This window comes from Myotis davidii, unplaced genomic scaffold (genome assembly GCF_000327345.1).
Source record: "Myotis davidii unplaced genomic scaffold, ASM32734v1 scaffold189, whole genome shotgun sequence".
NCBI classification, from domain to species: domain Eukaryota; kingdom Metazoa; phylum Chordata; class Mammalia; order Chiroptera; family Vespertilionidae; genus Myotis; species Myotis davidii.
Window position 1 is genome coordinate 3,916,048 of NW_006383017.1, and position 26,819 is coordinate 3,942,866.

General features: G+C 46.1%; 1 protein-coding gene across 1 annotated transcript in view; it reads right to left on the bottom strand.

The window, feature by feature from the left end:
* The window catches only part of CADPS (Ca2+ dependent secretion activator), a 346,095-nt gene that overhangs the window by 23,160 nt on the left and 296,116 nt on the right, over positions 1–26,819 (bottom strand). The window contains exons 24-25 of the mRNA XM_006779138.2: positions 21,364–21,396; positions 14,659–14,766 (exon numbers count right to left, since the gene is read on the bottom strand). Coding sequence (XP_006779201.1) covers positions 14,659–14,766; positions 21,364–21,396 — 141 coding nt within the window. The remainder of the gene's footprint in view (positions 1–14,658; positions 14,767–21,363; positions 21,397–26,819) is intronic.

A 26,819-nucleotide genomic window follows, 5' to 3' on the forward strand; every position in this document is an offset into this window, starting at 1 on the left:
CAGTGTCCTCAGATCCAGGAGGAGGCCTGCCCCAGCGGGGCTGAATTCTTCATAAGGGGTCTGCCCAGTGAGCTATACAACTCCCCGGATTGTTCATGGACAAGCCCCTCTCTACTGGGAGTCATGGAACCCGTTTCTGTCTTGTGTCCTGCCATGTGGGCAATAGTGACTTCCATCGCAGTGAGTCCACTGGATGCCCTGGGATGCAGAGCACTTTGGCGGGGGGGAAGGGGGGATTTGTGGTTACGTTTCCAGTCTCAGCAGAAAAAAAAAAGAGTTTGATTCAGAATTGATCACTGCCCAGGCTTCTGAAGGTAGTGGTCACTGACCTCCCAGTGCAGCTGGTTTATCTGTGAAAACCTGCCTCACAGGAAGTTATAAAAATTACACAAATGATTACATTTGAATGCCTGGCACAGTACCAGGTACATAGCTAGGGCCTAATAAATATGAACTCTTACAAGCCTCTACAGCTAAAAGTAAGAATCATTAGCTACCCACCTCCCAGGGCTGCTAAGGGCATGTCAGAGAAAGAGTATCTTTAACAAGATGATGCTATTGTCTCCAATGTACAGTCAGAAAACATACACAAGAGAAACTCTAAGTTATCAGTGTTGTCATCATTAAACAGCCATTTATCTCAATTAATTGCAGGCTTTCCCTATTTGCATTTGCCTGTTAGGAGAAAGCTGCCCTTTCCCTCTCCCCAAAGTCCTCTTTGGGATCGAATCAAAAGAGCAGCTTTCCGAATGTCTTCGTGCTAATGAACATTTCAGCCCCACCCTCTCAGACACGAGTTGTGGCAGAAAGAGGCCTGTGTTTGGAGAGCGGGAAGTTACTAGCTGTGCGATCCTGGATAATTCCCTTTGTTTCTAACCCAATGTCTAGAGCAGTGGTTCTCAACCTTCTGGCCCTTTAAATACAGTTCCTCATGTTGTGACCCAACCATAAAATTATTTTCGTGGCTACTTCATAACTGTAATGTTGCTACTGTTATGAATCGTAATGTAAATATCGGATATGCAGGATGGTCTTAGGCGACCCCTGTGAAAGGGTCGTTCGACCACCAAAGGGGTCGCGACCCACAGGTTGAGAACTGCTGGTCTAGAGAGTGACGCTAGGGGCTAGTAGGGCACAACCAGAGTCTTGAAAGATCTCCACCCAGAGAATCAGATTCTGTTTTAAACGCCCCATAAGGCAGAAAACAGAACTAAGACATTTTAGAAATTGTTTCAAGGTTTCCCCCCGCCCCCCCCCCAAAAAAAAACATCAGGTGACAATTGCAATAATTAATAGTGAGATATTTAAAGGCTCTACTTACTACTCTTGAGTTAGAATTGAAAATAGAAATTATCCTTGATGAGGGGCTAAGAATTCATCAATACCAGATTAACAAGTAATTATTGAAAGCTTTCATATGCCAGACACTGGGGGTGCGACGGTGAATAATATAAACAATATCACTGCTCTCAGAGGGCGATGGAAGAACCACAGTTTCAGGATGGGGTCCCTGGGGCTTTGGAGTGCTGGGCGAGTTCTACTGGACCTTAGATTCTTATCTTAAAAGTAGAAATAATAGTACCTTCCCCTATCTTTTCCTACTGTTGCTAAATAAACAAGCAAACAAATAAATAAGGTTATGCCCTAACTGGTTTGGCTCAGTGGATAGAGCATCGGCCTGTGGACTGAAGGGTCCCAGGTTCGGTTCCAGTCAAGGGCATGTACCTTGGTTGCGGGCACATCCCCAGTGGGGGGTGTGTAGGAGGCAGCTGATCAATGTTTCTCTCTCATCGATGTTTCTAACTATCTCTCTCCCTTCCTCTCTGTAAAAAATCAATAAAATATATTTTAAAAATAAATAAGGTTATGGAATTATTTTGTAGGACACAAAGTAAGAACAGTATTTATAGAAGTAATAGAAATAAAGATGTTCTCAGTATCTTTTATGCCCTAAATCAGGACTCATGAACCTCATCACTATTGACATTTTGGGCCAGATAACTCTTTGTTGAGGGGGCTGTCCCGTGCAGTGTAGGCTGCTGAGCATCTACCATGGCACCAGAATGGTACCACGCTGTCATCCGTAGCATCCAGCCCCTAACCAAGCTTTGAAAGTAAAAGTGTCTCCAGAGATTCCCAAATATACCCTGAGTGACAGAATCCCCCACCGTGGAGGATCACTCCCCTAAATCAGTGGTTCTTGATCCGATCACACCCTTGGATTTATTTATTATTTTAAAAAACGTGCCTGAATCCTTCCTTAGATCTCCTGACTCAGAATTTTTGGTATACAACTCGGATGAGGACATTTTAAAGATTAAAAACAACAACACACAAGTTATTCTGAGGCACACTCTGGTTAGGAAGCACACAGTAAAAGACAACACCTATTAACATAAAGAGAATTTAGCCCTCAGGGCTATGGAGCAGCTAATGCCTACAAAGCAAATATCCAGATGCCTAGATGGGTGTCATCACAGCTTGGGTGACATCATCCCTCATCTCAGTTCTAAAAGGACCTCTCCAAAGGGAAGCTCCACTAAGGCTCTTGAAACATGTGTTGGTGGGTCAGGGATGCTCTCTGCTTAGTGCCTGAGCACAGAACCCTCCCTCTTTCTCTTTCCCCAGTCCTAGGCATCTGTCCTCCAACCATGGAGCCATGCCCTCTGGGGCTCCAATCGCACTGGGTTCTTCCTCTACTTTAAAACAAAGTTCTTTTAGGGACCCTACATACAACTGGACTCTTTGCTACTTATTATCATGACCTCTGACCAATTCATCTCTGGCTCTGAGAATCCCTGGAACATATCACTTTTCTTCTCTCTGCAAAGCTTATCTTGGTATTGGGTAAGGGTGTCAGCTGATTCTTATGTTATTACTACCAGTGGCGGAGATGAAAGGAGAAGCATTCGTGGAGTAATTTCTATGAGGCAACCATTGTGGTTTATGATTTATAGGCATCGCCTCATGTAGTCCTCCTAATTCAAATAGCCAGGCCATGCTTTTATCCCCATTTTACAGAGCAGGGAATTAAGGCTTGGTAAGTAAGTTACCCAAAGTCACCCAGCTAGCGAGTGGCAGACCCAGAGATGGGATGTGAGGGTGCCTCACTCCACTGCCTATGCTCTTACTGTCTGTTCACTGTAAGGGAGCCAGTTCCTTAAATGCTTCCAGGGTCACTTTCCAGTAGAAGAGCTGCTATGATCCCTATTTTTTAAAAATGTTTTAAAAAATAATATATTTTTATTGATTTCAGAGAGGAAGAGAGAGGGAGAGAGAAAGAGAAACCAATGATGAAAGAGAATCATTGTTTGGCTGCCTCCTGCACATCCCCCCCACTGGGGATCGAGCCCACAACCTGGGCATATGCCATTGGCCAGACTCCAATGTGGGACCCTTCAGTCCACAGGCCAACGCTCTATCCACTGAGCCAAACTGGCTAGGGCAGCTGTGATCCTTTAACGAACACGACTGGAATTTCGTTGAAGCACTGCAGCTCTATGGGAACACACATGGGCGAGTGTTAAGTTCAAGGTGTTAATTCCTTGGTTTTCATTTTTTAGGCCCTAAAAAGGTCGTTAGAATGAAGCTTGTCAAAAGGATTTTTGATATTAATTTCTTTTTTCTAAAATTATTTTCTTTTTTTAAAAAAAATGTATTGATTTTTTACAGAGAGGAAGGGAGGGAGATAGAGAGTTAGAAACATCGATGAGAGAGAAACATCAATCAGCCGCCTCCTGCACACTCCCCACTGGGGATGTGCCTGCAACCAAGGTACATGCCCTTGACTGGAATCGAACCTGGGACCTTTCAGTCCGCAGGCGGATGCTCTATCCACTGAGCCAAACCGGCCATGGCTTGATATTAATTTCTGAGCCATCTGCCAAGTAGCGTATTCTTCAGAGACAGTCACTGGTGTCCCTGGGTGGGAAAATGACCCTCTCAAACGGCCCAGACCATTCAAGACAGGATTTTTAATTCCACGCTATTGACCTGGGGAGCCGGGCCATTCCTGGCCGGGGGTCCTCCCTGTGCATTAAGGGTGCTTACAGCCTCCCGGCCTCCTCACTCACCTTGAACAGCACCTTCCCATCTGTGGAACCAGAAACGTGTCCTCCTGTTGCTGAATGTCCCCATGGGGCCAAATCACCTCTGGGTGAGGACCACTGGCCTGGTGCTCCCCAAGCCAGCGAGGCACCTTAGCGCGGCGCTTTCCCTTTAACAGGATTGTTTCCTAGGCTGAATAATGACTTTTCTGAACAAAAGGGAATGCTATTTCTCCTCCTTAAACACTGAGTTAGAGAACTTCATAAGAAAGCTCATGAAATGAACTTTGCTTATTTTACATATTATTTGTTCTTTCTAAAAATTTTTTTACACAAAAAACGAGAGGGTCTTTTGTGTCCAAATTGGCATGCAGATCTGGTAATTAATAATACCTCCATCCTGGGCAAGACCTGGGGGTTTGCTGGTATAACTGGCACTAGTCCAGGGATGGTCGGAGTGAAAAATCTGCCAAAGGCAGTCAAGGCGCCCAATATGGCAAGTGACACTATCATCGCACGCCTTCCGACGTGGGAATATCCACACTGCAGGCAAATCACTTGATTCCATTCCGGATTTTTAATCAACCCGTTAACCTTTCTCCTCTGAATTGGGAATTTGGAATGAATGAAGTATTCAAGTTGAGCTTTCTTTGCAAGTTTTTGGACACACAAAAGTAACTGGCCCTGGCCGGTTTGGCTCAGTGGATAGAGCGTCGGCTTGCAGGCTGAAGGGTCCCAGGTTCGATTCCGGTCAAGGGCATGTGCCTTGGTTGTCATCACATCCCCAGTGGGAGATGTGCAGGAGGCAGCTGATCCATGTTTCTCTCTCATCGATGTTTCTGACTCTCTATCCCTCTCCCTTCCTCTCTGTGGAAAATCAATGAAATATATTAAAAAAAATAAAAAGTCTTGCCGGTCAACTAGTGTCACATTTTCATTAAAAAAAAAAAAAAGTAACTGGTAGCCACCTAGTCGAAGCATAAATTAAAAAACAAAACAACAACCACCAAGGTCCAGGTAGAATTATACAAAGCAAAGCAATTGAGGGAGGCAAGTGGGCATCCATAATGCTGATCTACCATGCTACCTGGTCCTTCCCTGGGCTCGGAGTGGGACTGTTCAGGGGAGAAACGGGAGGGTGGGGGGTGAGGGGTAGAGGAGTCGGGATGTCTCACAAGCGTTTCCAGCCATTGCACCAAGCTCCTCAACACAGTCTACTTCGGAGACTGGCACGGCTCCTGAGCCAGCTCCCGGGTCGACCATGTCTGGAGGCATTTTTGGTTATTACCGGCAAACTGAGAGGGAGATGGTCCTGGCATCGAGAGGGTCTGAGCCAGGGACGCTGCTCCACATGCTCCCATCCACAAGCGGGAACCCACAGCAAAGAGCCACCTGGATCAAAGGTCAGTGAGGCCAAGGGTGAGAACTGGGGCAAGGTGGTGACCTATCACTGCGTGTGGAACCTTTGGATTGGCTGCCACCAATCTTTCCGAAGATGGACTAGAAAATCAGAGTGTAAATGTCAGCTCAGAACCTTTTGTTTCATGTGTGTGTGGGTGTGTGTACACACACATACTGGGTTACAACGTAAACTTTGTTTCTTGTGAGTCGTGATCTTATCCAGTCACTGATCTTATCCAGTATTTCTCAAAGTTTAATGTTCACTCGACTCAACAGAGGATCTTGTTAAAATGCAGATTTGGAATCATCTGGACTGGGGTTAGGGCTCGGATCCGGCACCTCATACAAACTCCCTGGTGAGACTGATGCTAGCCTCCCTGGACCACATTTTGAATAACAAGAACCTAGATGATGTTTTAGATTCATTCATTAAAAAATATTAGAGCAAGTGACCGAGTCTAGGTATGGTCAGAGAGTGACATCTTTAGAAAGTAGCAGGGAGAGAAACAGTTACTTGGCTAATTCATGGGAAGTATTTGAGGATTTATTATATCTTGTATCTTGCAACACAATGTGATAATATTTGTTCTACAAAATGCACCGTGACTACCGTATGTGTGTGTGTGTGTGTGCATGCGCATGCATGTGTGCATATGTGTGGTGTAAGAGTGTCCCTTACCGCCTCCATGCTGTAAGCCTGCCACAGGGGAAAAACACCTTTCCTAAGACACAAAAGCACCCTATGGGTCATGTTAGCAAGGATACCATGACCTTAACGTCACAGAGCAATCAGTCTGGCTTCTTAGGATGAATACTGGAACGTTCTCCTCTGGAAAAGAAAAGAAATGGCCCGTATCCACCAAACATCTCCTGGAACGCAGAGAGCTGTTCCGGTAAAGACACGTAGCAGAACTCTTCGCTGCACACGGCTCCAGAGAAACTGCAAGACTGGTTTTATGTAAGGTTTGCCCCAAAGTAAACAAGACCTATTTCTATGACTGGCTGTAGCGGGAAGAAGCTGGATTAGAAAAGAACTACTCAAAGACACGCCACTGAATGTAAACCTGTAAGGATGATGCTGACAAAAACAAACCATTCCCTTTGCATCGCAATAACCCATTGGACACAATCCAAATAATCCAATACGATGAATGACCCTTATCTTTTCTGCACATAGGGTCGCTGAAACCTCAAACAGCCCAGGCCTGGGAGAAAAACATTCCCATGTCCCTGTGGAATAAAAACGTGTCCTCTATCTAAGAACTCCAAAAGCAAAGTAATGAACTGTTATTATTTACGTGTTATTGTGAAGGCCATGGGGCGAGAGAGGATTCATGTTTGAATGTGAGATTCACTCACTGTAACAATGCATCGGCATACGGAACTTCTTTCCAACCCTCTCACCCTGGTAAGAGCTTGCTTTCTGTCATGTCAAAGATCAGAAACTTCTCTTCGGACCGCCCTTTCCTTTTGGCTAAATATTTGTAATATATATTATTACAGATAGATATCTTACAGTGTAACAAAGCCAGGCGAGAGGGGACAGGCCAGGCCTTCTCTTTCCTTCCACTGCTCAAGCCCGCTGACTGTCCAGTCTCCACACTATTCTCAGGAAATGACAGCTCTAAGTGCTCAACCCCGGACATGACTTAACTCCCAGAATTCATTTTGGAATTCAATATTCAGTGGAAAATCAGTGGCCTCGCTTTTCTCAGCTGCCTTTCCTGGTCCATGTTGGCTCTGTTGTCCTGTCCCAATGTATATAATTACACAGATTCTAAAGGCAGTCCTAGCAGAGGGAAGGGCGTGCTCTTCAGCCTGCTAATTGAGGATGATAGGGGCAAGGCCATAGTTCAATTAAAATTTGATCTGAAGAGAATTGAAAGCTCAGCTTCAGACCGACTTGAAGGGCGTAATTTCAGATTGATAACCTCAGGAAAATCCTAGCAGAATTAACAAAGGAACCTTCCGCATGACCTGGGGGGAGGGGGGTCCATGTCAAAGTTACTGGTCCAAGATTTCACCAAAGCAGTTACAATGACACAGGAAATACTGGGCCATGACCATGGACCTTAGATTTACCTATCGAGCTCAGATATCTATTCCCTAACACACGAAATAAAATCCACGCAGCTCTTCACATGGCCAACCTGTGTCCTGGCCTCTGTGGGTTTATTGTCTTTGTTTTTTTTTGTTTTTTGTTTTTTTTTTTAAACTAGCTTCAGAAATTCTCCTTACACACAGAGGACAGCTTTAAAAAACCCCGATTGAATTATGCTGAGTTACTAATTATGTCTAAAAAAACTACTTGGTTGAATTCAGCTAGATTTTTTTTTTCCTCTTCAGATCAGTTCTATGTTTAGATAGTAATAAACTCCTCCAGTCTGCAGAACAATTGGCGCGGGTCCTCTTAACAAGTCAGGCTCAGGAAAAAAGGGCCAGTGCTGGAAGAAAGAAATGCAAAGCGCGTCACAACCAGATGCGATGTGGGGCCTGCCCTGGATCCTCGTTGGCTCAAGCCAGCTGTAAAGAACACTGTGGGGCCCGGCCAGAGTGGTTCAGCTGGTTGAGCACTGCCCTGTGCACCGAAAGGTTGCCTGTTCGATTCCCGGTCGGGCACATACCTCGATTTGGGGTTCTATCTCGTCAGGCCACGTATGTAACACAACCAATTGATGTCTCTTCTTTTCTGTAAGCATGTCCTCGGATGAGGAGTAAAAAAAAAAAAAAATATTTTGGGGCAAGTGGGGAATTTTGAATATGGATAGTGTATTAGATGAACATTTGTTGACAAGGAAAATGAAGATCACTAACTTAAAAAAGCAATTTTTTTTCTTACTTATTTTAGTACAAAGTACATAATGTATATAAGCACGCAGAACAAGATCCAAATGAATAAACGCTCAAGTAATAATCTCTGGGTGCTGGGAACATAACATTTTCTCATTTTTGTTTAGCCGTATTTTCTGAATGTCTATAAGGTATGTATATTGCATCTGTAATAATAAGAGGTATTAACCTCTTCTCCCTTTAGTCCTGCCCCCAAACTCCTCGCATTCAAAAGGCCAGTTCTGATTTATTTGCTAATGCCCTGCAGTTTAGTTTAGGGCAGTGGTCTGCAAACTGCGGCTCACGAGCCACATGCGGCTCTTTGGCCCCTTGAGTGTGGCTCTTCCACAAAATACCGACTTCTGCGCATGGCCACGAAGTTTCAATCGCACTGTAGATGCGCGCCCACACATGGTGTTTTGTAGAAGAGCCGCACTCAAGGGGCCAAAGAGCCGCATGTGGCTCGCGAGCCGCAGTTTGTTGACCACTGGTTGAGGGGATGGGCCTAGGTCATTTCAACATGTATTGAAGGAATGAACAGCTCTACGAGATGATGATGATGATGACAATGAAAGTCTTGCTGAATATTTCATTACGGCAGTCTACACCCATTATGTTATTTAGTCTCCCAACAACTATAAGAAGTCAATTTCTTTACAGATGGGGAAACTGAGGCCCAGAGAGGCTGCGTAGTTTACCGGAAGTTAAACAGCCCAGAATGGCAAAATCAGGATTCCCACTCTTGTCTGGCTCACTTCACAGCCCGGTCCTGACCACAGCTGTCCTGCCTGTTTCGGAACGGTGTGTTAGGGCCACCAGGCCCCTCTGCCAAGCAATTCTATGCCAACGGGGGGTTGATGTCTGAAAGCGACAGCAAGGCTCTTACAGCACCGGAGGCCAGATGTGGAGTTTTGTTTCACAAGAAAAAGATGTCTGAGAAAAGCACCCCACCTCAGTGACGGTGAAGATGAAACGGTGGTGATGGTGGTGGTGCTGACACTTTCCAAAGGCTGCCCCAGGGCCCGGGCTGCAGCTGCGCACAGCCTTTCTTGGTCAGCTCCGGGAGAAGGTTTTGCTTATCATCACCTCGTTAGGTAGGTGGAGAAGCCGAGGCTCAGAGACTAAACACCTTGTCCAAGGTCACCCAGCTTGTAAGGATCAGGGGCGAAGTCTGGAGGCTCCAAAAGCGGGGCCCATGGTCACTACACAGAGTCCCCATTTGGGGCAGTCAAGCCTGCTATTGCTTCCAGGGGAGACCACGCACGCTCTCCGTGTCCACAGGGCCAGCTGCCTGGCTTCTGTCTGGCCCGAGAGCTGCAGCCTGTTGACTGCAGAGCCCTGTGCACTGCTCCCCACGGTGCGCTTTTGGAAGCAGTTTCCCTCACCCGGACAGTGGGTGGGCACCTTGCAGATTTTACATAATAACATGTTCTCCTTGTAGCCTGTTCCTCCATACTCACTCCCTCAAGCAGACGAACTCCTACTTTGATTGGTATGTGCACCAGGAGAGCGCTTCTGTGATTTAATAAGGTTATTAAAATAAGGTCATCTGTGGTTTCACACACGAATACAGCAAACCCAGGGTGGGCACAAGGAGATTTACAGTGGCTAGCCTGGAACATAATACAATAATTAATAAATAATAATACAAGAATGAACTCTGTTAGGGGTACTCGCAACTATAAACCTCCTTGTGCCCCACCCTGTCTATTTTAATAGGCAGAGGTTTCATTTTTCCAATTGCCCCTTTAAAGGGAAATAGTCACACTCAATGATTGTGCTGACACCTAAAGTGGACACCTCTACGATTTGAAAATGGAACAGCAAGTGGAAATCGGTGCAAGGCAAAGGACCCAGGCAGCGCCCCGCCTGACACTGACCGGGTCATGAGGCTCGCCCCTCCCTGATCTGGTAACTGCCATGGAGCAGCCAAACGCAGAGTCAATCTGCGAAAACCTAATCCTCCAGAAGGCAGATTAAGCGTATAAGTGACCTATATAATCCACGTATCATCTCCAGGCAAACGTCCGGGCCTGTGCAGGAGCCAGTGCGGTGCGCGCTACCCAGCGAGGACCCCATCCAAGTGCGGATGGCTTTTAATCACTCATCTCCGAGCCTGGGAGGGTTAAGCAGATGAATTCGCCCTAAGCATTACAATCTCTTTTAATCCTGATTTTCTTCTCAGCCTGTGTCTTCAAGAAGTACAAGGAGGAAAGAAAAGAAATTAATTTTTGTTTAGACCTTGAAATCTTAGGTGCTTCTCTTGATGATCTGATCTCTAATTTCAAGAAGCATGTTTCCGTTTTGGGGAAGATGTGGAATTAATCACCAGAGAAGGGGGAGAGCCATCTGCATGATTTATGGACACTCGAGCTTTTGACTTATTTCTTGGGCTGTGCGATCCTTCTCATTTGCTGCTGTAGGAAGATGGAGATGATTTCATATCCATGTTTTATATTTTCTTTAAAAGTCAGCAATAATTTTCAAGGAGGCCAGGCTTCCCCTTGAGTCTGACAGCAATCTGATTCTCTTTTAAAAATTCAGTATCTTTAATAAAATTTAAACTCATTGTTATTGTACATATTCTCTTGCCTTTGTTTCAAAATTCTGTAAACTGTTACTTTGCAGTAACCGAAACCAGTTTACAATTGCATGTCATTTTTTAGAAAAAAAAAAAAAAGACAAAAGGCAGATAAAAATGTACAGCTGCATATCTGAAATACTATGCAAAGCTGTCTGAGGGCTCTTTTCCAATCAGCACTTAATTTTGGACAGTTAGGGGCATTACCAAAAAAGTTGAAGGTATTTTATAGGCCTCTGTAAATCAATTATATCAACACACAGGCAATCTTTCACTGCATCAAAAAGACCTGGCTAGGCAACGTTATGTCGGGATATATTTCTCCAATAAATCTAGAGAATGCCTGCTTTAAAAAAAAAAACAAAAACCGGTGAAGATGAATTTAGAAAGCTGTTCTTACGTTACATAATAAAGTAGATAAAAATGCAGAACATCAAATATAGAGCCCCAAATGCTATGCCGATAATCCCCCACAAGGACCCAGTTCCAGCCAAAAGTACATGACGAGGCAGAGAGAAAACCAGCTCCGAGAGAGAGCACTGAAATGAAGGCCTGGCTGACACGGAAGAGGCACGCATTCAACGACCAGCTATTGGTCCAAATATGAATCCACATCAATGCCACCCAGCCTTCCCCACAAGGCACTCTCAAAACACCAAAGAGGGGGCTCATGCTAAATAGCAAGAACGTAAAGGACTTAGCAGGTAAATAAAACCAAGACTTAGAAACACAGCTAAAAACACAACAGGATCCCTGAGAACGCGCCTGGGAATGACAGATGCCAGCAGGAACTAACCACCAGAGAATGCCACAACAGTCAGAACCAACAGCCCCCAAACAGCAAACAATCCCAGAGATATATAGGTCCCCCTCCCCCCATTCAAAATGCTAATTGTCTATTATTCATTTTTGCCATTTGTCAAAAGGCACCAATTTGGAAGAGAAACCTCTCAGATCCACGTTTTTCTCAATAGGTCTCTGCCAATTGTTTAGAAACCTGCCCCAGGACCCCCAGGGGAAGCTGCTGCAGGAATTTAGGGTGACAGGTTTCACAGGCCCTGCCTTCCCCTTCCTGTCCCCTGGTCAGCTCGGTGGACACTAGGGCCCTGCAGCACAGATATGCAAAGAAACAAACACCATGCTTGAGGAAACAGAAGCCGAAAATAATCAAACATGTTGGTAATCTGATGTTTTGCTGCTAGATTATAGAAAAACAGTAAGTCCTGAATTAAATTACCGACATGGCATGGTAATGAAGCTTCTTGAGCAACTTGGGTTTTTTAAACGACAAATGTTTCAAATCCACGACAGAGTCAGTAACTTTTCTGCGCTTCCTCCGTGAGGCTGCCTGGTCCCAACGGTCTGGGAGTTCGGGGAGCAGGTTATTTGAAAAGTAAGGAAGTCAACGGCAAAGAGATTTCTCTCGAAAGAAGCTGCTGATGCTCAGGGAATGACTGTGATGGTGGAGTCTGGAAAATGCGATCCTCAGGGGGCTGGAACTAAGACACCCTCAGGAAAACAGAAGCGGCACAACCCAAGACTAAATTGTGGGGGTTCTCGCCACGTTGCTGAGGCCATTTCACGCTGGTCAGCGTGGAATTCACCAAGGGGCCGGAACATTTGTGAATTTTCACATTGTCTTAAACATAATTTGCTTTCTGAAAAACATATTCATTTTTGTTTTTCATTATTCCATTTTCTTTTCAGTATTCATTCACACGAAAGGCCCGGGGGCTTGAGTTTGCCTGCGTTCTTCAGTAGTCGGACGAGTCTGCTTTTGCCATCTGTGCGAGCTAAGCCCGGTCTCTTACTTTTCAAATAATTCAGCTGCACTTTCCCTTGAAAGAGGTCACAGAAGAGGACAACCTGCCCGGCTGCCTTTGAGAGGGCGGCCTTAAAAAACGTCCCCTGGCCCTTCTCATTAAACAGGCAGAGAGGGCAGCGCGGGGCATCTGCTAATGGAGCAGCAGGCGGAACTGCAGATGAAACATCAGATTCAGCGCCAGCTGTTGTAAAGTTTGCGAGAGCATGAGGTTATTCGCATACACGCTCACACAGGAACACGCACGCACGCACACGCACGCAAAGGCCACACAAAAGTGAGAATCAGAAGATACTGATCAAAGGGGGTAAGGCAACCTAGGCATTGAAAAGAACAATCCACAGGCTACTGGGAGATGGGTGGCTTGGAATTTAATTCAGTGGAGATGGGCAGTGCGTCCACACGCCTAACCGCAGACCCGAGGGTGCTGCCGGCCTGTTTTCAATGCCTATGGGGTGGGGGACCGTCCCCCCGGGCATTCCGGGCTCGGGCCTGTCATGGAGGCAGCATGCAGGCAGGGGGAGGGCCCGCCGAGAGCTCAGTGCAGGCAGGAGGCATTCTCAGTGGGCGCGGGTCATGCTAGAAGATGTACACAGGAAGATTATTTGATTCTGATTCATGCCACTTGGTATAATGTGATAAAACATTTGACATGAGAGATAAGTTCCATTTTAACCCGAGAGGGGACGGGTGGGAATTAAAAGTAAGAAGGGTTTCTCGGAGAAAGGAGATGCGGAGGAAGGAGCGATATTGAGCACAGAAAGCGGATGATGGGGAAAGAAAGAAAGAAAGGGGCCTTTTCAACACACGAGGAAAGCAAATGAGCTGGAAGACAAGGCAGATAAAAAAGTCAGGAGCTGCAATTCCCGCAGCGGTGCCAACAATGAGCTCACTGAGCTGCGGAACAAAAACACACACACAAACGCAATGAAAACGGAACACAATCACAGGGAAATATAGAAACACGGATCCCATTGTAGACCAAAACATTAATGTTCGGGCTGGCACCGAAAACACGGGAACCTGGACAGGAGGAGCTCACGCTGCACGAGACAGAAGTAGGCGGCACGGTTAGAGCCACACGAGACAAGGGCGTCCGCGTCCCTGCACTCTGGCCGGGGCTACACTGGCAAATGCAGTGGAAACTCGGAGCAAAATATCTGGCTAGATCAGACAGCCCGGCTGCTTTGGCCTGAAAGAGGTGGGCGATTGGAGACCAAAGCGGATTCCTTTTTCCTTTCGGCTCAGTGGCTTGCTTTGGGAGTGCAGACACAGCGCCGGTGGGAGTGAGAGCGCGAGGCCCCTGTGAGCCGTCGGAAATCTGTGTGGCCAAAGCTCGGTCTGGGTCGGCAGCCTGATGTGGGTGCTCTTTGTGCATTTGCTCTTTGTCCCAAATTTTCAAGTGGGAGGGTGGGCAGGGGGCACCTTGGCTTAGAGCGGCAAATGACCGAGCAGCTCTAACATAAGCGTTTGCCAAAACCCAGGGCTAAGTAAGGATCTCTGGTCTCCCAGAAACGAATCCTTTTTGAAGCGGTAACAATGCCACAGTTAGGCACATCTGCACGCCACAGCGGGTGTCCTGGAGGGTCCGCCCCCAGGAGGGGAGCTGGCTCCTCCCTCCCACGAGAATATTCCCTAAAGCAAGGCCAGATTGCAAGGAGGAGAGCCATGACCAGGAAAGGTCTTTGCCAGTTAGGGAAAGCTGCCCCCAAGCGTCCTGCAGGACCGAGCCTGCTGGCCGAGAGGCTGTGCGCTGTCCTGCGTGCCACACAGATGGGGGCTGAGACGCGCCACACCAGGGTGGGCTCGGAACAGACACACGACAGATAGGAGCCTAAGGCAGAGGGAGAGGAAAAGATTTTGTTTGAGTCGGGACCAACCCATGTTCTCAAAATGTGACTTATCCTCCTGTCTCTTATTTTGTCACATTTTGGAGGGTCTCCTCCTTGGTCTGCAAGGAGGAGAAGGCATTTACTTACATCAAATAACCTTTCTATGTACATCTCCTCATTGACCTTATCACGAAGGACATCCTGAGAGTGGCGGACGAAAGTCACGTAGGCATCGGCCACGTCCATCCCGGGTTTCTGCAAAGAAACAGGAGAACATGAAAATGGAATTCACCCCTGCATTTTCCTCTCTCCTCCCCTCTCCCTCTTGCGGGAGTTCCAAGCTCTCCATGGTGTATGTCACAGCTGTTCACGGCCCGGACTGGTCAGATGGGTATTTGAGCCTTCTGCACTTTCTGGAAAGCACACCTGGCTAAGAAGGGAGTCGGGATTACAGGGTTTTATACATATTTTTCTACTATTAATTTTTTTTTCCTGGCAAAGATACTCTAATGAATAAATATTCACTGGGTAACCCAGAGACATTACCTGGCTTTTTTGGGGGTGGGGTGGGGGGGGAGAATTGAACCTTCTTCCCCTTTAAAAAATACCCACATATACTCTTTATTGTAACATCAGAAAGGTGACAGCCTTCCTGCCCCCTTTCCTTTTAAAAACATTAAGAAAGTGCTAAGTAAAGAAATCAGAGTTCAATCTATACCCCTTCCACCCACCCAAGTCACATTTGGGGGGTAATTTAACCGGAGTATGTAGTATTTCCTCATCAGTTTACTCAGGAGACATTCAACCATTTGTCTTTGCTCCTGGGTGCAGCTTATAGTCCAAGGATTAAAAAAAAAAAAAAGGGCAGGGGCAAAGGAATTGATTTTTAAATAAATTAGATTTTCTGGAAAGGTAAGCAGGTGGTTCATACAGTACAGTATAAGAAATGATTTATTGTAAGAAAAAAAAAGAAACTCAGAATGCACACTGCTTGACATGTCGTAAACAAAGTTATCTCCAAAGAAACCTATTAAAACACTGTAATATGGGTCATTAGGAAAGCTGCCACAAACCCCTTAAATTTCCACAGCAGATATGTATGTTTGCTAATAACTGAAAAGATGAGCTTTCATTACTGTGATTTACCTTAGATCACGAAGTATCATGTCCCTACAAGACGGGACTGTCAAGCACTGCAAATTGAAGTTAGTTAACACTTCTGTGTAATTTCCAGGGTGAAAATGAGGAAGGTTTGGAAACAGTAGGACTGTATTTTTTTTCAAACACAAAGCAAACAATTATCAAGCAAAGGGCCAATGCTTGGCCCCTGGGATGCGAGTAACATTTCTTAACACCTGCTGAAACAATGACAAGGTATTAATTTGAAAAACAATGAAGACAACCCAAAGCCACAGCAGTCAACTGTTACACTTTCAAGCAATTTTCATGGGATGGATTGAGCAGGTTCTGTGACGGGCCTATAATTGGGGCAGTTTCATGATAGCAAACAATAGAGGTCTCCAATGGGATGGAAGTGATAGCTCCCCGTTCTCAAGGCACCTCTCCCCTCCTCTCCCTGTGGCAGTACCAAAAGGCATCTCCGTGGGGATAGGGACCCCTACCTGGGGGATCTGAGAAACTTATTATTACTGTTTCCATTCTTTTCCTGGTGCTGCTAGTGGCAGACATGGCCTTTTCCAGGACACATGCAGCCACAGTAGAGCTAAGACCCAAAGCCACAGCCTGCAGACAGATCAGTGACCCTCAGTGATAGAAACAGCGATCCACAGTAATTGGTATTTTCACCACATTTTGTTATCCTCAAAGGGGCATTTAAGTTTTAAAAAGTTTGATTAAAAAACCCCACACAGGATGATTCATCTCCCCAGGTAGTTAAGAAATTCCATAATTCTCTATTTCTCGACTGTGTTTAATTGTCCTTCATAGCACTTGCCAATATCCGACATTGTACTATGTATTTAGTTACTGTCTTTTGCCTGTCTTGGACAACTAGAACCTAAAATCCACGACTACAGGGACTTTATTTGCTCTATTTTCTACTGTATCCTCAGCACATAGTTGGATGCCTGGCACACAGTAGGTGCTTGGCACACAGTAGGTGCTTTGCAGTTTGAGACAGAATGAACAAATCCATGAATAAATAAGTCCCTCCCACCTCCTTTCCAAAGCTCTCAGTCTCTCTACAGCAGGTCCTCCACTAACGTTGTTTCCTTCCAAGTCTTTCTCTTATAATGGTGACAAGATGACCCAGGAACTTGACTCTTGTGGATGGCCATTAGCCATGCTAAAATCGGTTTTGTAAGTTGTCATTTTACTTAAAGTCAGTTTCCAAGAACCTATTGATGACGTTAAGTGGGGGCTTTTTATTGGACCCCCCACAAATGGAAACTTGTGAAAATCATTTAAATTTCTCCGGGCCTTAGTTATACCATCTGTAAAACGGGATTGAAACTCCCTACTTATCTTAAACATTATCATGATTATCAGCTAAAATAAAGTATGTTCAAGTGCTTTAAAAGCCATATATAACTATATAAATATCGAGCCCCCGAATGTTAAATTATTTCACAGCCTTATCTACCTTTATAATCTACTTTGGAACCAAGAAGAAGAAAAAAAGGGCCTCAGAGAAACCACCATCAAAATAAAAATGACAAAATCTCTGCAGGAAAATGTGTAGTTTTCTTTTAGTAGAGTCCTCAGGCCCCCACTCACAACCATCTTCCTTTCTAACCAGCTTTCCATCCAATTCCCAGGAGCTTGCTTTCCATTCCATTGGTGGCCAGCAAGGGGCGAGTTGGTAATAGAGAACTACTGCTTTCCCTGTGCCCTGTAGGGGGAAAAGGCTGCCAAAGGGTAGCTCCACACATGTAGGGTCACCACCAGCTGTGGTCTGGGAGAGGCAAGCTACCCTACCCCTCAGGGGCCCTGGGAGTCACAGTCACGGTGGTGATCCCCTCTCATGGAGGAAGCGTTGAAGTATGGCCAGTTCCCTATTTAAAACGGCAGGGGTGGACGCGTAATGCATTTTAAGTAGATTTCCAACCAAATGGTTAAAATAAAAACTGTTTACACACAAACAAGCTAACTTGTAATTATAGATGGAAATTTCTCTTGGCTAAACAACCGATGCTATTAGAGAAATTAGGCTTGATACCACATTGCTATCTACAAACAGTGGGGAAAACGGTGGGCAATGGTTTTAATACCCCACAATTACAGTGCTTATTTTAAACGTGGCTTGGACATGAAATAAACAACAAATACATTCGTCTCTGTGTAGTTAACTCCATCCACGTGTGGAAGATATCATTGCGAAGGATCCACTCTGTGGCTTAGAAAAAATAAGGCATTTAAGTCAGAATTTATTCCTACCAGGATACTTCTGAGTTTGAGAAAACAAATTCAGATTTTTCAGGACCCTTAGCGAGCCCTAGTTGGGAATGCAAACCTGCTACGTATACCATGTTCGAATATTTCGTCTAAGACAAAGAGATGCTTTGGGATTTATGCCACGTTTTCAATGACTGGCAATAACGCTTCTCTCCATTAATGTGGATAATTAAGAGACAGGTCTCTAAGGTAACTAACTACTAATTCCCACATAGAACTAAACCAGCGAACCACGTGCCAACCTCACAGAGCAACACAAATGAACTCAGTCCTTAGAGCCAGAAACAACTTGAAAGATGATTTGATCCAATAGTTCTTAAGCTGGCTACAGATGATAAGGACCTGGGAGTTTTAAAAACACCGATGCCTGGACCCCCACACCCCAGAGATGGTTTTAATTCGGCAAGCGACCTGGCACTAATGGGTGTAAAAAGCTCCCCAGGTGTTACCAACACGTAGGCAAGGCGGCGAATCACTGATGGAGCCCATTGGTTCCCAGACTCGGGCCTGCCTATCAGAATCACGTGGAGAGCTTGAGAAAGAGACTTGCAGGCTCCATCCCAGAACCACTGAGTCAGCATCTCTGGAGACGAGGGGCTAGAAATCTCTATTAGAAAACAAAACAAGACAAGACCAAAATCCTTGCCAAGTATTACTGCTGCACATTCTGGTTTGGGGACCACCAATTCAATAGGCGATGGCCGCTGGTGTACTGGCAAACTGGCTCTTTAAAACAGCAAAACCAAACAACACAAACAACCGACCTTGATTTGTAGTGCTTGCCAATTTCCATGGTGTAAATACGCTCCCTATGGCCCAGTTGGTGCTGCTAATGTGCCCTCATCGAAGACAGAGTTGGAAAGAAACGCACACAATAGGCTCATTCATGGGAGCCAGGCCAGCAGGCTCCCTACACTTAGTCAAAGGGCGAGCACCTGACCATTCATGCTCCTGCCTCCTGGCCGGGAGGCCCTGGGCATGCAACTAACCTCCTTCCTCTCCTCAGCTGTGGAACAGGATGAAAACATCACCCCTCAGAGGGTGGTTTTGAGAAGTAAATGATTACTGTTATTCACTACATGTAAACAATGGACACATAGAATATGTCTTCTATACACCATTATTTTCTCTAAAATTGTTTATCAAAACATTACTTATACTATTATTGCTATATAATTATTGGAATACTATTGTTACTATATTATGATAATTTACACTATCACTATAATAGTATTTGCTATAAAGCACACTTTAATCAACTTAATTTTAAAGTTTATCTTTTTTTTCTAAGCCATAATAATTGGTAAAATCATGATTTTTAGTTTTTCCAATACTGAAGTACAGTAATTACTCAATTAACCAAATAAAGATGTCCATCTGCCCACTCACTGACACCAGCTGGCAGGTGCACAGTGTTGAGAGCACTGCTTGAAATTTCAGCTCCCCCACTTAGCAGCTGTGGGACCCTAAGGAAGGGAACCTCTCTGGGCCTCAGTTTCCTCATCTTTAAAGTGGGGTTGTTATCAAGATTAAAAGGAAAGTGCTTTGAAGGTGCCCAGCGCAGAGTGGGTGCTTTAAAAGGTTTGGCTGCAGTTGTCATCCTCACTGGTAAGTGTGCCGCATTTGGGGACATGCTGCTTCATTTGCTAATGCCTCCCCAGGGGGCGGAGACTCGGCGAATTCTTTTTGTTCCCCCAGAGCCCAGCGAGGCTTCTGCTGCAGCATAACCCAGCCCTGCACACGGGATGACTACAGAGCAGGGCACTTTTGCTGTGCATTTCCCCTCAACTTTACCGTCAGTCTGACCCACAGGAAATCGCCAGTTTTTGACTTTTCTGACCTCCCCCAAACGTCAATTTGAGTTGCCCGACCAGATTTCTCTGTGTATTTGGGCTTTGCCTACTCCTCACCTGTTGTACCCTCGTTGGTGTGACCTTCCCTCTTCTTTGAGGCCGACAGAAAACAAACCTCAGCCACCAGATCTTTGAGTTACACGCCGAGAATTCCAGTTTCTATTACTGTTGAAGACCATGGCAGGCCAGAGCGAATCCAGCCCCCACTCCCACCCTCCCGCACTGGATTGTGGGCCGCACACGCCCACCCCTACCACGTGCTCTGCTCCTGCAGCTGAAATGTCTGATGAGGGCCAGGCCTGGCGCCCAGGGTTCCACACACGTGTGCCATTTAAGCTGCACAGCAGACCCGTGTCGAGTACTACTATCCCTATTTTAAGGATGGAGAAACAGGCCCAGAGAATGTGAGTTGTTTGCTCCCTGCGAACTGAAAGTTGATAGTTTGGGGCTAGGGAAAATAAATTGCTTAGCGTTTCTCTCCCTCATTGTAAGGATTATCTCTGTGAAGGAGCCTGAGGTCCCTTGATGAGAAATATTATATAAATTCAAAGCACAATTATTGATTGTACATTCTTTCATTAAACAAACAATATATGCTAATGCCAAATTCACTCCAATTTTCCATTTTGCCTTCCTGTGAGGAATAAGCCAATAAACCATTACACACTCAACTTCCTGGGGAAATGAATTTAAATGTTAATATAAATCCCTTTAGAGAAACACAAATTGTAACAAAGAAGTATTTGAACAAGGAGGGCACTTAACCACGTTCAGAATGAGAAACATTCAGTCCGAGACCCTTGGTGGCTGTTGAGATAAGCTCTCTAAATTTAATATTTTATAAGAGACTCCCACCTCTTTTGTTAGAAACGGAGATGCAGAATCACTTGCCTTCCCCTTCATTGGCATATGCTGAAATCGCTGCAATTTTATTTTGCTAATAGGCAGGGCAGAGTCCGCCTACAAACGTGTCCTGTTCATCACAGGTAATCCCACGCTCTCGCCTCCATGTGCGTACTTAACCTCAATTTAAATGTAAATCCTGGGCACCTTCGAGTGCTTCGGCTGTGAACTTGGAGAGCTCTCTTCATTAACGAGGTCTGCACTAATCACACACAGTTTGGGAAGGCTTCCTTAAAACAATTGTAGCGTTGACCCCAAAATGAACAAATTCAGAATTTATTTGTTTTTAAAACATACCGGCACCCTGTGCACGTTTCTAGGTCATGACTCTACTTCCAAGGGGCGCGTGCAGCGGGGAGGTGAGTGGCCACAGACTGAAATATGTCAGAGAAACTAATGAAAATAAAAACGAGAGCAAACTGGGGTTACCCTCAAACAGGACCCGTCTCCCTGATGAAAGAAGCCGTGCCCTCTTCTCATCTGATACAGTTTTACCAGGACATGTTCGTGGCCTCCCCCCTCTGGCGATTCAGTTCAGGAAGATACACAATTTAGCAGCGACTAATGAAAACAGCACCATCAAACTTCTCATAAAAGCAAAGCAAAACAAGACAAAACCCCGCAAGTAAACAAACAAACAAAAAACCCACCAAACCCACAAAGGCAATTTGCATATACTCACAGGTACATCCACATACTTGGAAGCTGCCTTCACCTAAGAAGGAAAGAAGAGGATGGGAGTGAGGATGGTGTTTATGTTTAATTGTTCACAGCTCAATGCTGAATCCCCATCAGAGTTACAACAATACGCTGGCACCTGGAGCTGGCCAGGAAACATGGGAAGGTACGAAAAAATAAAATCTGTTTGCTATTTTCCCCCAAGCCATAGCTATTTATTGCTTGAGAGAGAGAAAGTGTGTGTGTGTGTGTGTGTGTGCAGTTTGAGACAGAGAGAGAAGGAGGAAAAGAAGGGGGGAGAAGGAGGGGGAGGAGGAGGAGGGGAGGGAAGGAGAAAGGAAGGAAGGAAGGAAGGAAGGAAGGCAGAAGGAGAGAAAGAGAGTGAAGTTTCCTGAGATTCTGTAGCTGGTGTGGGAGCTTTGCATTTTCCTCCCTTCCTTTAAAAGGGAGAAAAACGACTGTAGCTAAACCCCAGCTGATAAGTGGAGGGCTCCCCAGTCTAGAAAAGCACCTAAGGCCGGTGTCAGTCTTTGGCTTTGTGTAATTTGGCTGCAGGTTTGTCTGAATTGAACCCTTCCGTTCTCAGCTTCAATGAACTCTCCTCAAGAAGAGGGATGTGGTGGGTGGGCGTCCTTAGCCCAGAGGGAAGTGGGTGTCTGTGGGTGGGTGTTAGAAGGGGTACCAAGCCTTCCAAAACTGTCCCAAGGGTACTGTTGTGTCTCTTGGATTTAAATACTAGAAAACCCAGAAGGAAGTGCAGGAAGTGGCTATGAAATTTATTTTCAGTGTTTGGAGAGGTAGTCTGGCAGGGTAGAGTGAGAGCATGGTGTTCGGAGTCAGAGCAGGTTCAAATTCTGCCTTTTCAACTTACTAGCTGTGTGACCTTGGGCAAGTTACTTCATCTCTCTGAGGCTTAGTTGCATCATTGCGAAATGGAGATCTTACTAGAGCCTGCTTCAGCTGCCGCCGTAAGTGTGAATACACACAAAGTCCTGGGACATAGTAAGCATGCAACATATAGTAGCTAAGATGTGAAATTCCTAAGCAAACCAGAGTCAATCAACAGTGGGGTTTGAGGAATAACATCTATGGGAGTCCAGCTGACATTCTATGTGCCTCATTCTGACTTGCATTTGGTCACACATGCTCCTCTACGCACAGGTAAGACTAAGGGGCTGTATTTGGGGTCAGCGAGGGTTTCCAGTGTTATGGGCGACCACAAAGGCTGCGGTGCACACACAGCAGTTAGGGTGTCTTTCCCCCTCTCGGGTAGGCTTCCCCTTGACATTGGGCTGTGATCCATATCGGAAATCACAACCTCCACCCACATCAAAGTACCCGGGGGAGGATACCTGCCCTTTTCGCAGAGATACTTTGAAAAACGTCACCTCCCAGGGGTGAGACGCCAATGAGCCAACGTGTGTGGTGGAAGGAGCCTAGGGTTTAGGGTCAGAAGTTCCATAAGTGACAGGACCAGCTGGCCCTGGGATAATCACTTCTATGCCTTAGTCTTGGTTCCTAGATTTCTACAACAGGATGCTAATACTGTGCACTTTGTAGGGTTGAGAGCCTGATCAGGTGAAAAAAATATTAGAAAGTGCTTCGTAAACATTAAAGGGCTGAGCACACATCGGTTCATCAATGAGAGAGGGAAGCATCCCATCTTCTGGAGCCACGCCAGCACCCAAGACGATCCGCAGGCCCCCGTCTAACCAATTCTCCCGGACCCCACACTTTTCCTTTGCCGTCCTGATGACCACGCAGGCCAGGCACTTTGTGCCATGTCTGTCTCTCATAGATTGGCACATCTCGCTCATGCCTATCTTCCCAGCGACTCGCTTGGAACCTGTCTTAGAAAGGGCACCTGGGGAAAGCTTGTAGCAGGAAGGAAGGAGAGAAGGCTAGTGAGCAGCCTGGCTTCAGGATGGTTGAGGAACAGCAGAGGAATGACCTGATCGAGAAGGCACTGAAAGCCGACATCTATCTATATAAATATGGCTAATGTGCTACGTGTCTGACTGTTTGACTGGTCGCTATGACGTGCATTGACCACCAGGGGGCAGACACTCAAACTCAGGAGCTGCCGTGACATGCACTGGCCATTTACAGAGAAATGGCACTGCAGACCTAGTGCTGACAAAGCAACACTTGGCTTACCCCAAGTGGGACACAGGCCCCACCACCACCCAGGAACGACACCCCACCGAATCGCAGCTGAGACACCCCACCGAATCGCAGCCATGGCATAAAATGTGGACCACAGCCCACCCCACCCTGGAAACGGTGGCTGTGGGTGCCGGGTAATGACATCACATAGCAACGCCTGGCTTCCTCTTCCTAGCAACTAGCCTCCTTGGAGTTTCAGCAGCCTGGGAACAGGACTTGCTTTATAGCCAGGTGGAAACATTTTACACTTTAACCAAATGTCTGTGAAGCATATTCCCATGCCTCGTTTCATTTAATCCTTACAGAAGTCCTGGAGTAGGTAGATAGGAGCCTAGGTGGAAACATGAGAAAGCAGGTCTAATTAAGCAAGTTTATTCTATACCTATAAAAAGTTAAGTTGACTCGCGCATGCACAAAACATATAAAACTCTTACTGGTGCCAATCACATGCGTGTGTTTTGATCTGTCATGTCGATCATGAATTTGGTTGACACTTCTATTATAGAGAAAGGGCAAATAGTGATATTAAAATATTTCTTCTAATTAATTTTCTTTCAATGTGCACGAATGTGTGCACCGGGACACTAGTGTTTCTATATAAAGCTGGCCGTCTGCAAAGCTGGTGGGAGAAGCAAACTGCTCTGGACCATTAAAAGCTTTGAGGGACGCATTCCCGATTTTGCACAAATAATACTTACATTAAATTATTCAAACCCCAAATCATTCCTCTCCATTCCTGTTCCAGATTTTAGTTTGGGCAAAACGGTAGCTTTCCTTTCTTCCAAGTCTCCCCCATTTAAAATAACATCTAACACTTTTAGGATGTTTTCCACTTTGCAAAGAACTTTTATGTGCAGATACTTTTTAAAAAATTATTTTGTTGTTAATCCTCACCCAAGGATACTCTTTCCATTGATTTTTAGAGAGAGTAGAAGGGAGTGAGGAGGATTAGAGAGAGAGAAATATCTGTGAGAGAGACACATTGATTGGTTGCCTCCTACACACGCCCTGACCTGGGCCAGAGATTGAGCCTGCAACCAAGGTACACGCTCTTGACAGGAATCAAACCCGAGACCCTTCAGTCTGCAGGCTGACACTGTAACCACTGAGAAAACTGGCTAGGGCTGTACAGTTTCTTCTTTAAGCCACCCTGTAAAGTGGGGGCTGTGAATCATATCTATTTATGACTGAGAACACAAAAAACCCATAGAACTTAAGAATTTATTGCTAATGACCTCAGCCAGGAGGTGGAGAAGCCAGGAGCCCTGAGCCCCAATCTTTCCTTTGGAACTTCTGATCTCCTCACCAATGACAGAATCGGGCAGTGAATTCAAGCATCAGTGGTCAGAGCAGGTGCTGGAAAATGATGGCTCAGTGGGAAATGGCCTCCTTTGCCCCATAGAGTTGGTGCTTGGCAGTTGGTAGGAGTTTTGCTGCAGCTGAAATGATCAACCTTTAAACACGCCTACTCTCCATTGACCACTAACATGCCGTTCCAATCCGGAGAATGACACCAGTCAGAACCTGCTTCTTCCCAGGCAGCTCGGGAAGACGGAGCAAGCTCTGTGCAACGAACGGAAGCCATCCGCTCAGCTACCGGCACCGCCTTCAGGTCCAGATGCTTGCTTTTTTTCTCTGATAACAGCTGACTTGCACGGGGTCTTACCGATCTTCCTCCAGTCCCATAACAACAGGAAAAACTGGCTCAGAGTAAACTGTGGTCCTGTTATTGTTAGAAACATGTGGTGGGCCGTTTTTGGTTCTGGTCATTGAGCTTGAAGAAGGATGTTGATAAGGGTACAGGGGAGTCTGGAAGGGTCTGTGTAAGGAAGTGCAAGCAGAGGCATTCTGCAGGAAAAGGGTAAAGGCAAAGAAAACCATAGACTTCTTGTAGTGACGCAAGGGCTGCAATGCAGGTGGAGTGTTGTCTACGGTCCTCCTAGCGCATACATCCAGATGATGAGTGAAATGACAGGGGCCCAAGAAGGTGCGGACACCTATCTCAGTCCAGCCGAGTGCGGGTCAGAAATCTGCTCTGTGGGTAGCTCCGGCTGAGGCCTGGGATGCTCTGGGTGCGAGCCCAGCCCTCCGTGAGAGGCTCCCTCCATGGCTGTGTCCTGTTCTCTCATGCTCATCTCCTTGAGCGGCAGGCAGCTGCCACCAGCTCCTTTTCACAGCAGATGTGGTGAGACGCAGCAGAGCGGGCACCGGCAGAAGCAGGGTCAGAGTTCTGGTCCCTGGAGTCCCTCCTGCCCAATGTCCACGGTGCTACCTTTACACATTATTTCTTTTAAGCAGCCCCAGGAATGTGTATTTACTAGCTGCGCTCTACACAGAGAGGAAGAGCCAGCTCCATGCCCCCTGCCCACCTCCCCCAAGCCTTTGAAATTATCGCCAAGGTTAGAAACCAATGAGCACGGATCAGATCCACAGCAGGCCTCACAATCGACACAAAACTCTCTTCCATCACATGTTGATGCTTTGATGAATAAATTATAAATGTCTTAAAAAGTACTACCTACTTTATAGAATTTTGTCACCATGTATTTTTCGCCATCCATGATTTTCAAAAGTGTGTGTGTATTTTTCTCTCTCTTTTTAAAAAACTTTAAAAGAAATCCTGCTAGTGACGTGACTAAGAGGAAGGGGCAGGATTGCTGGTCAGAACTCGGGCTTTGCCATTTCCTAGCTTGTGACTTTGGGCAAGCTGCTTCATTTCTTTGAACCTCCTTTGCAAATGGGGCCATCATAATGTGACTCAAAGGGACACTGAGAGGGCTGAATGAGGCAACCAGATAAGCGTGCAGAGCAGTGCTGGGCGCGCGGTAAAATGTACCTGTTCCTGTCCTGCTTAGGGGACATACTGGCTCACCGGTGTAGAGAAAGCTCGTCCCCACCTCTAGACCACAGGCAATTTCCTACCATAATCAAAGGACGCTGGGAACTCCTCAGCTTACCAGCAGGTGTCTGAGCGGATTCCTGGTCTGGCACACTCTCTGCCAATTCTGTGAACACCCCAATGCCTCGGAGAACTTGCCCTTGACGCCCTGGGGCAGACAGCAAAGCCCTCTGTCCCTCCCTCAGGATGGCTGAGCTGAGGCTGAGCCCAGGGGCGTTCCCAGACCAGTGTGCTCTGTGATTCAATGATGCCTACTCACCGCTCTCTGGGCCCCAGCTATGTGCCCTGGGCATGTGGGGGTTGGGGAGACGGGAGGGGTTTGCCCCGACACCCGGTCTGGCACCCTATCTAAGCAGGGACCCAAGTACCCTCGAAGGAGAGGCAAGAAGTGTGAC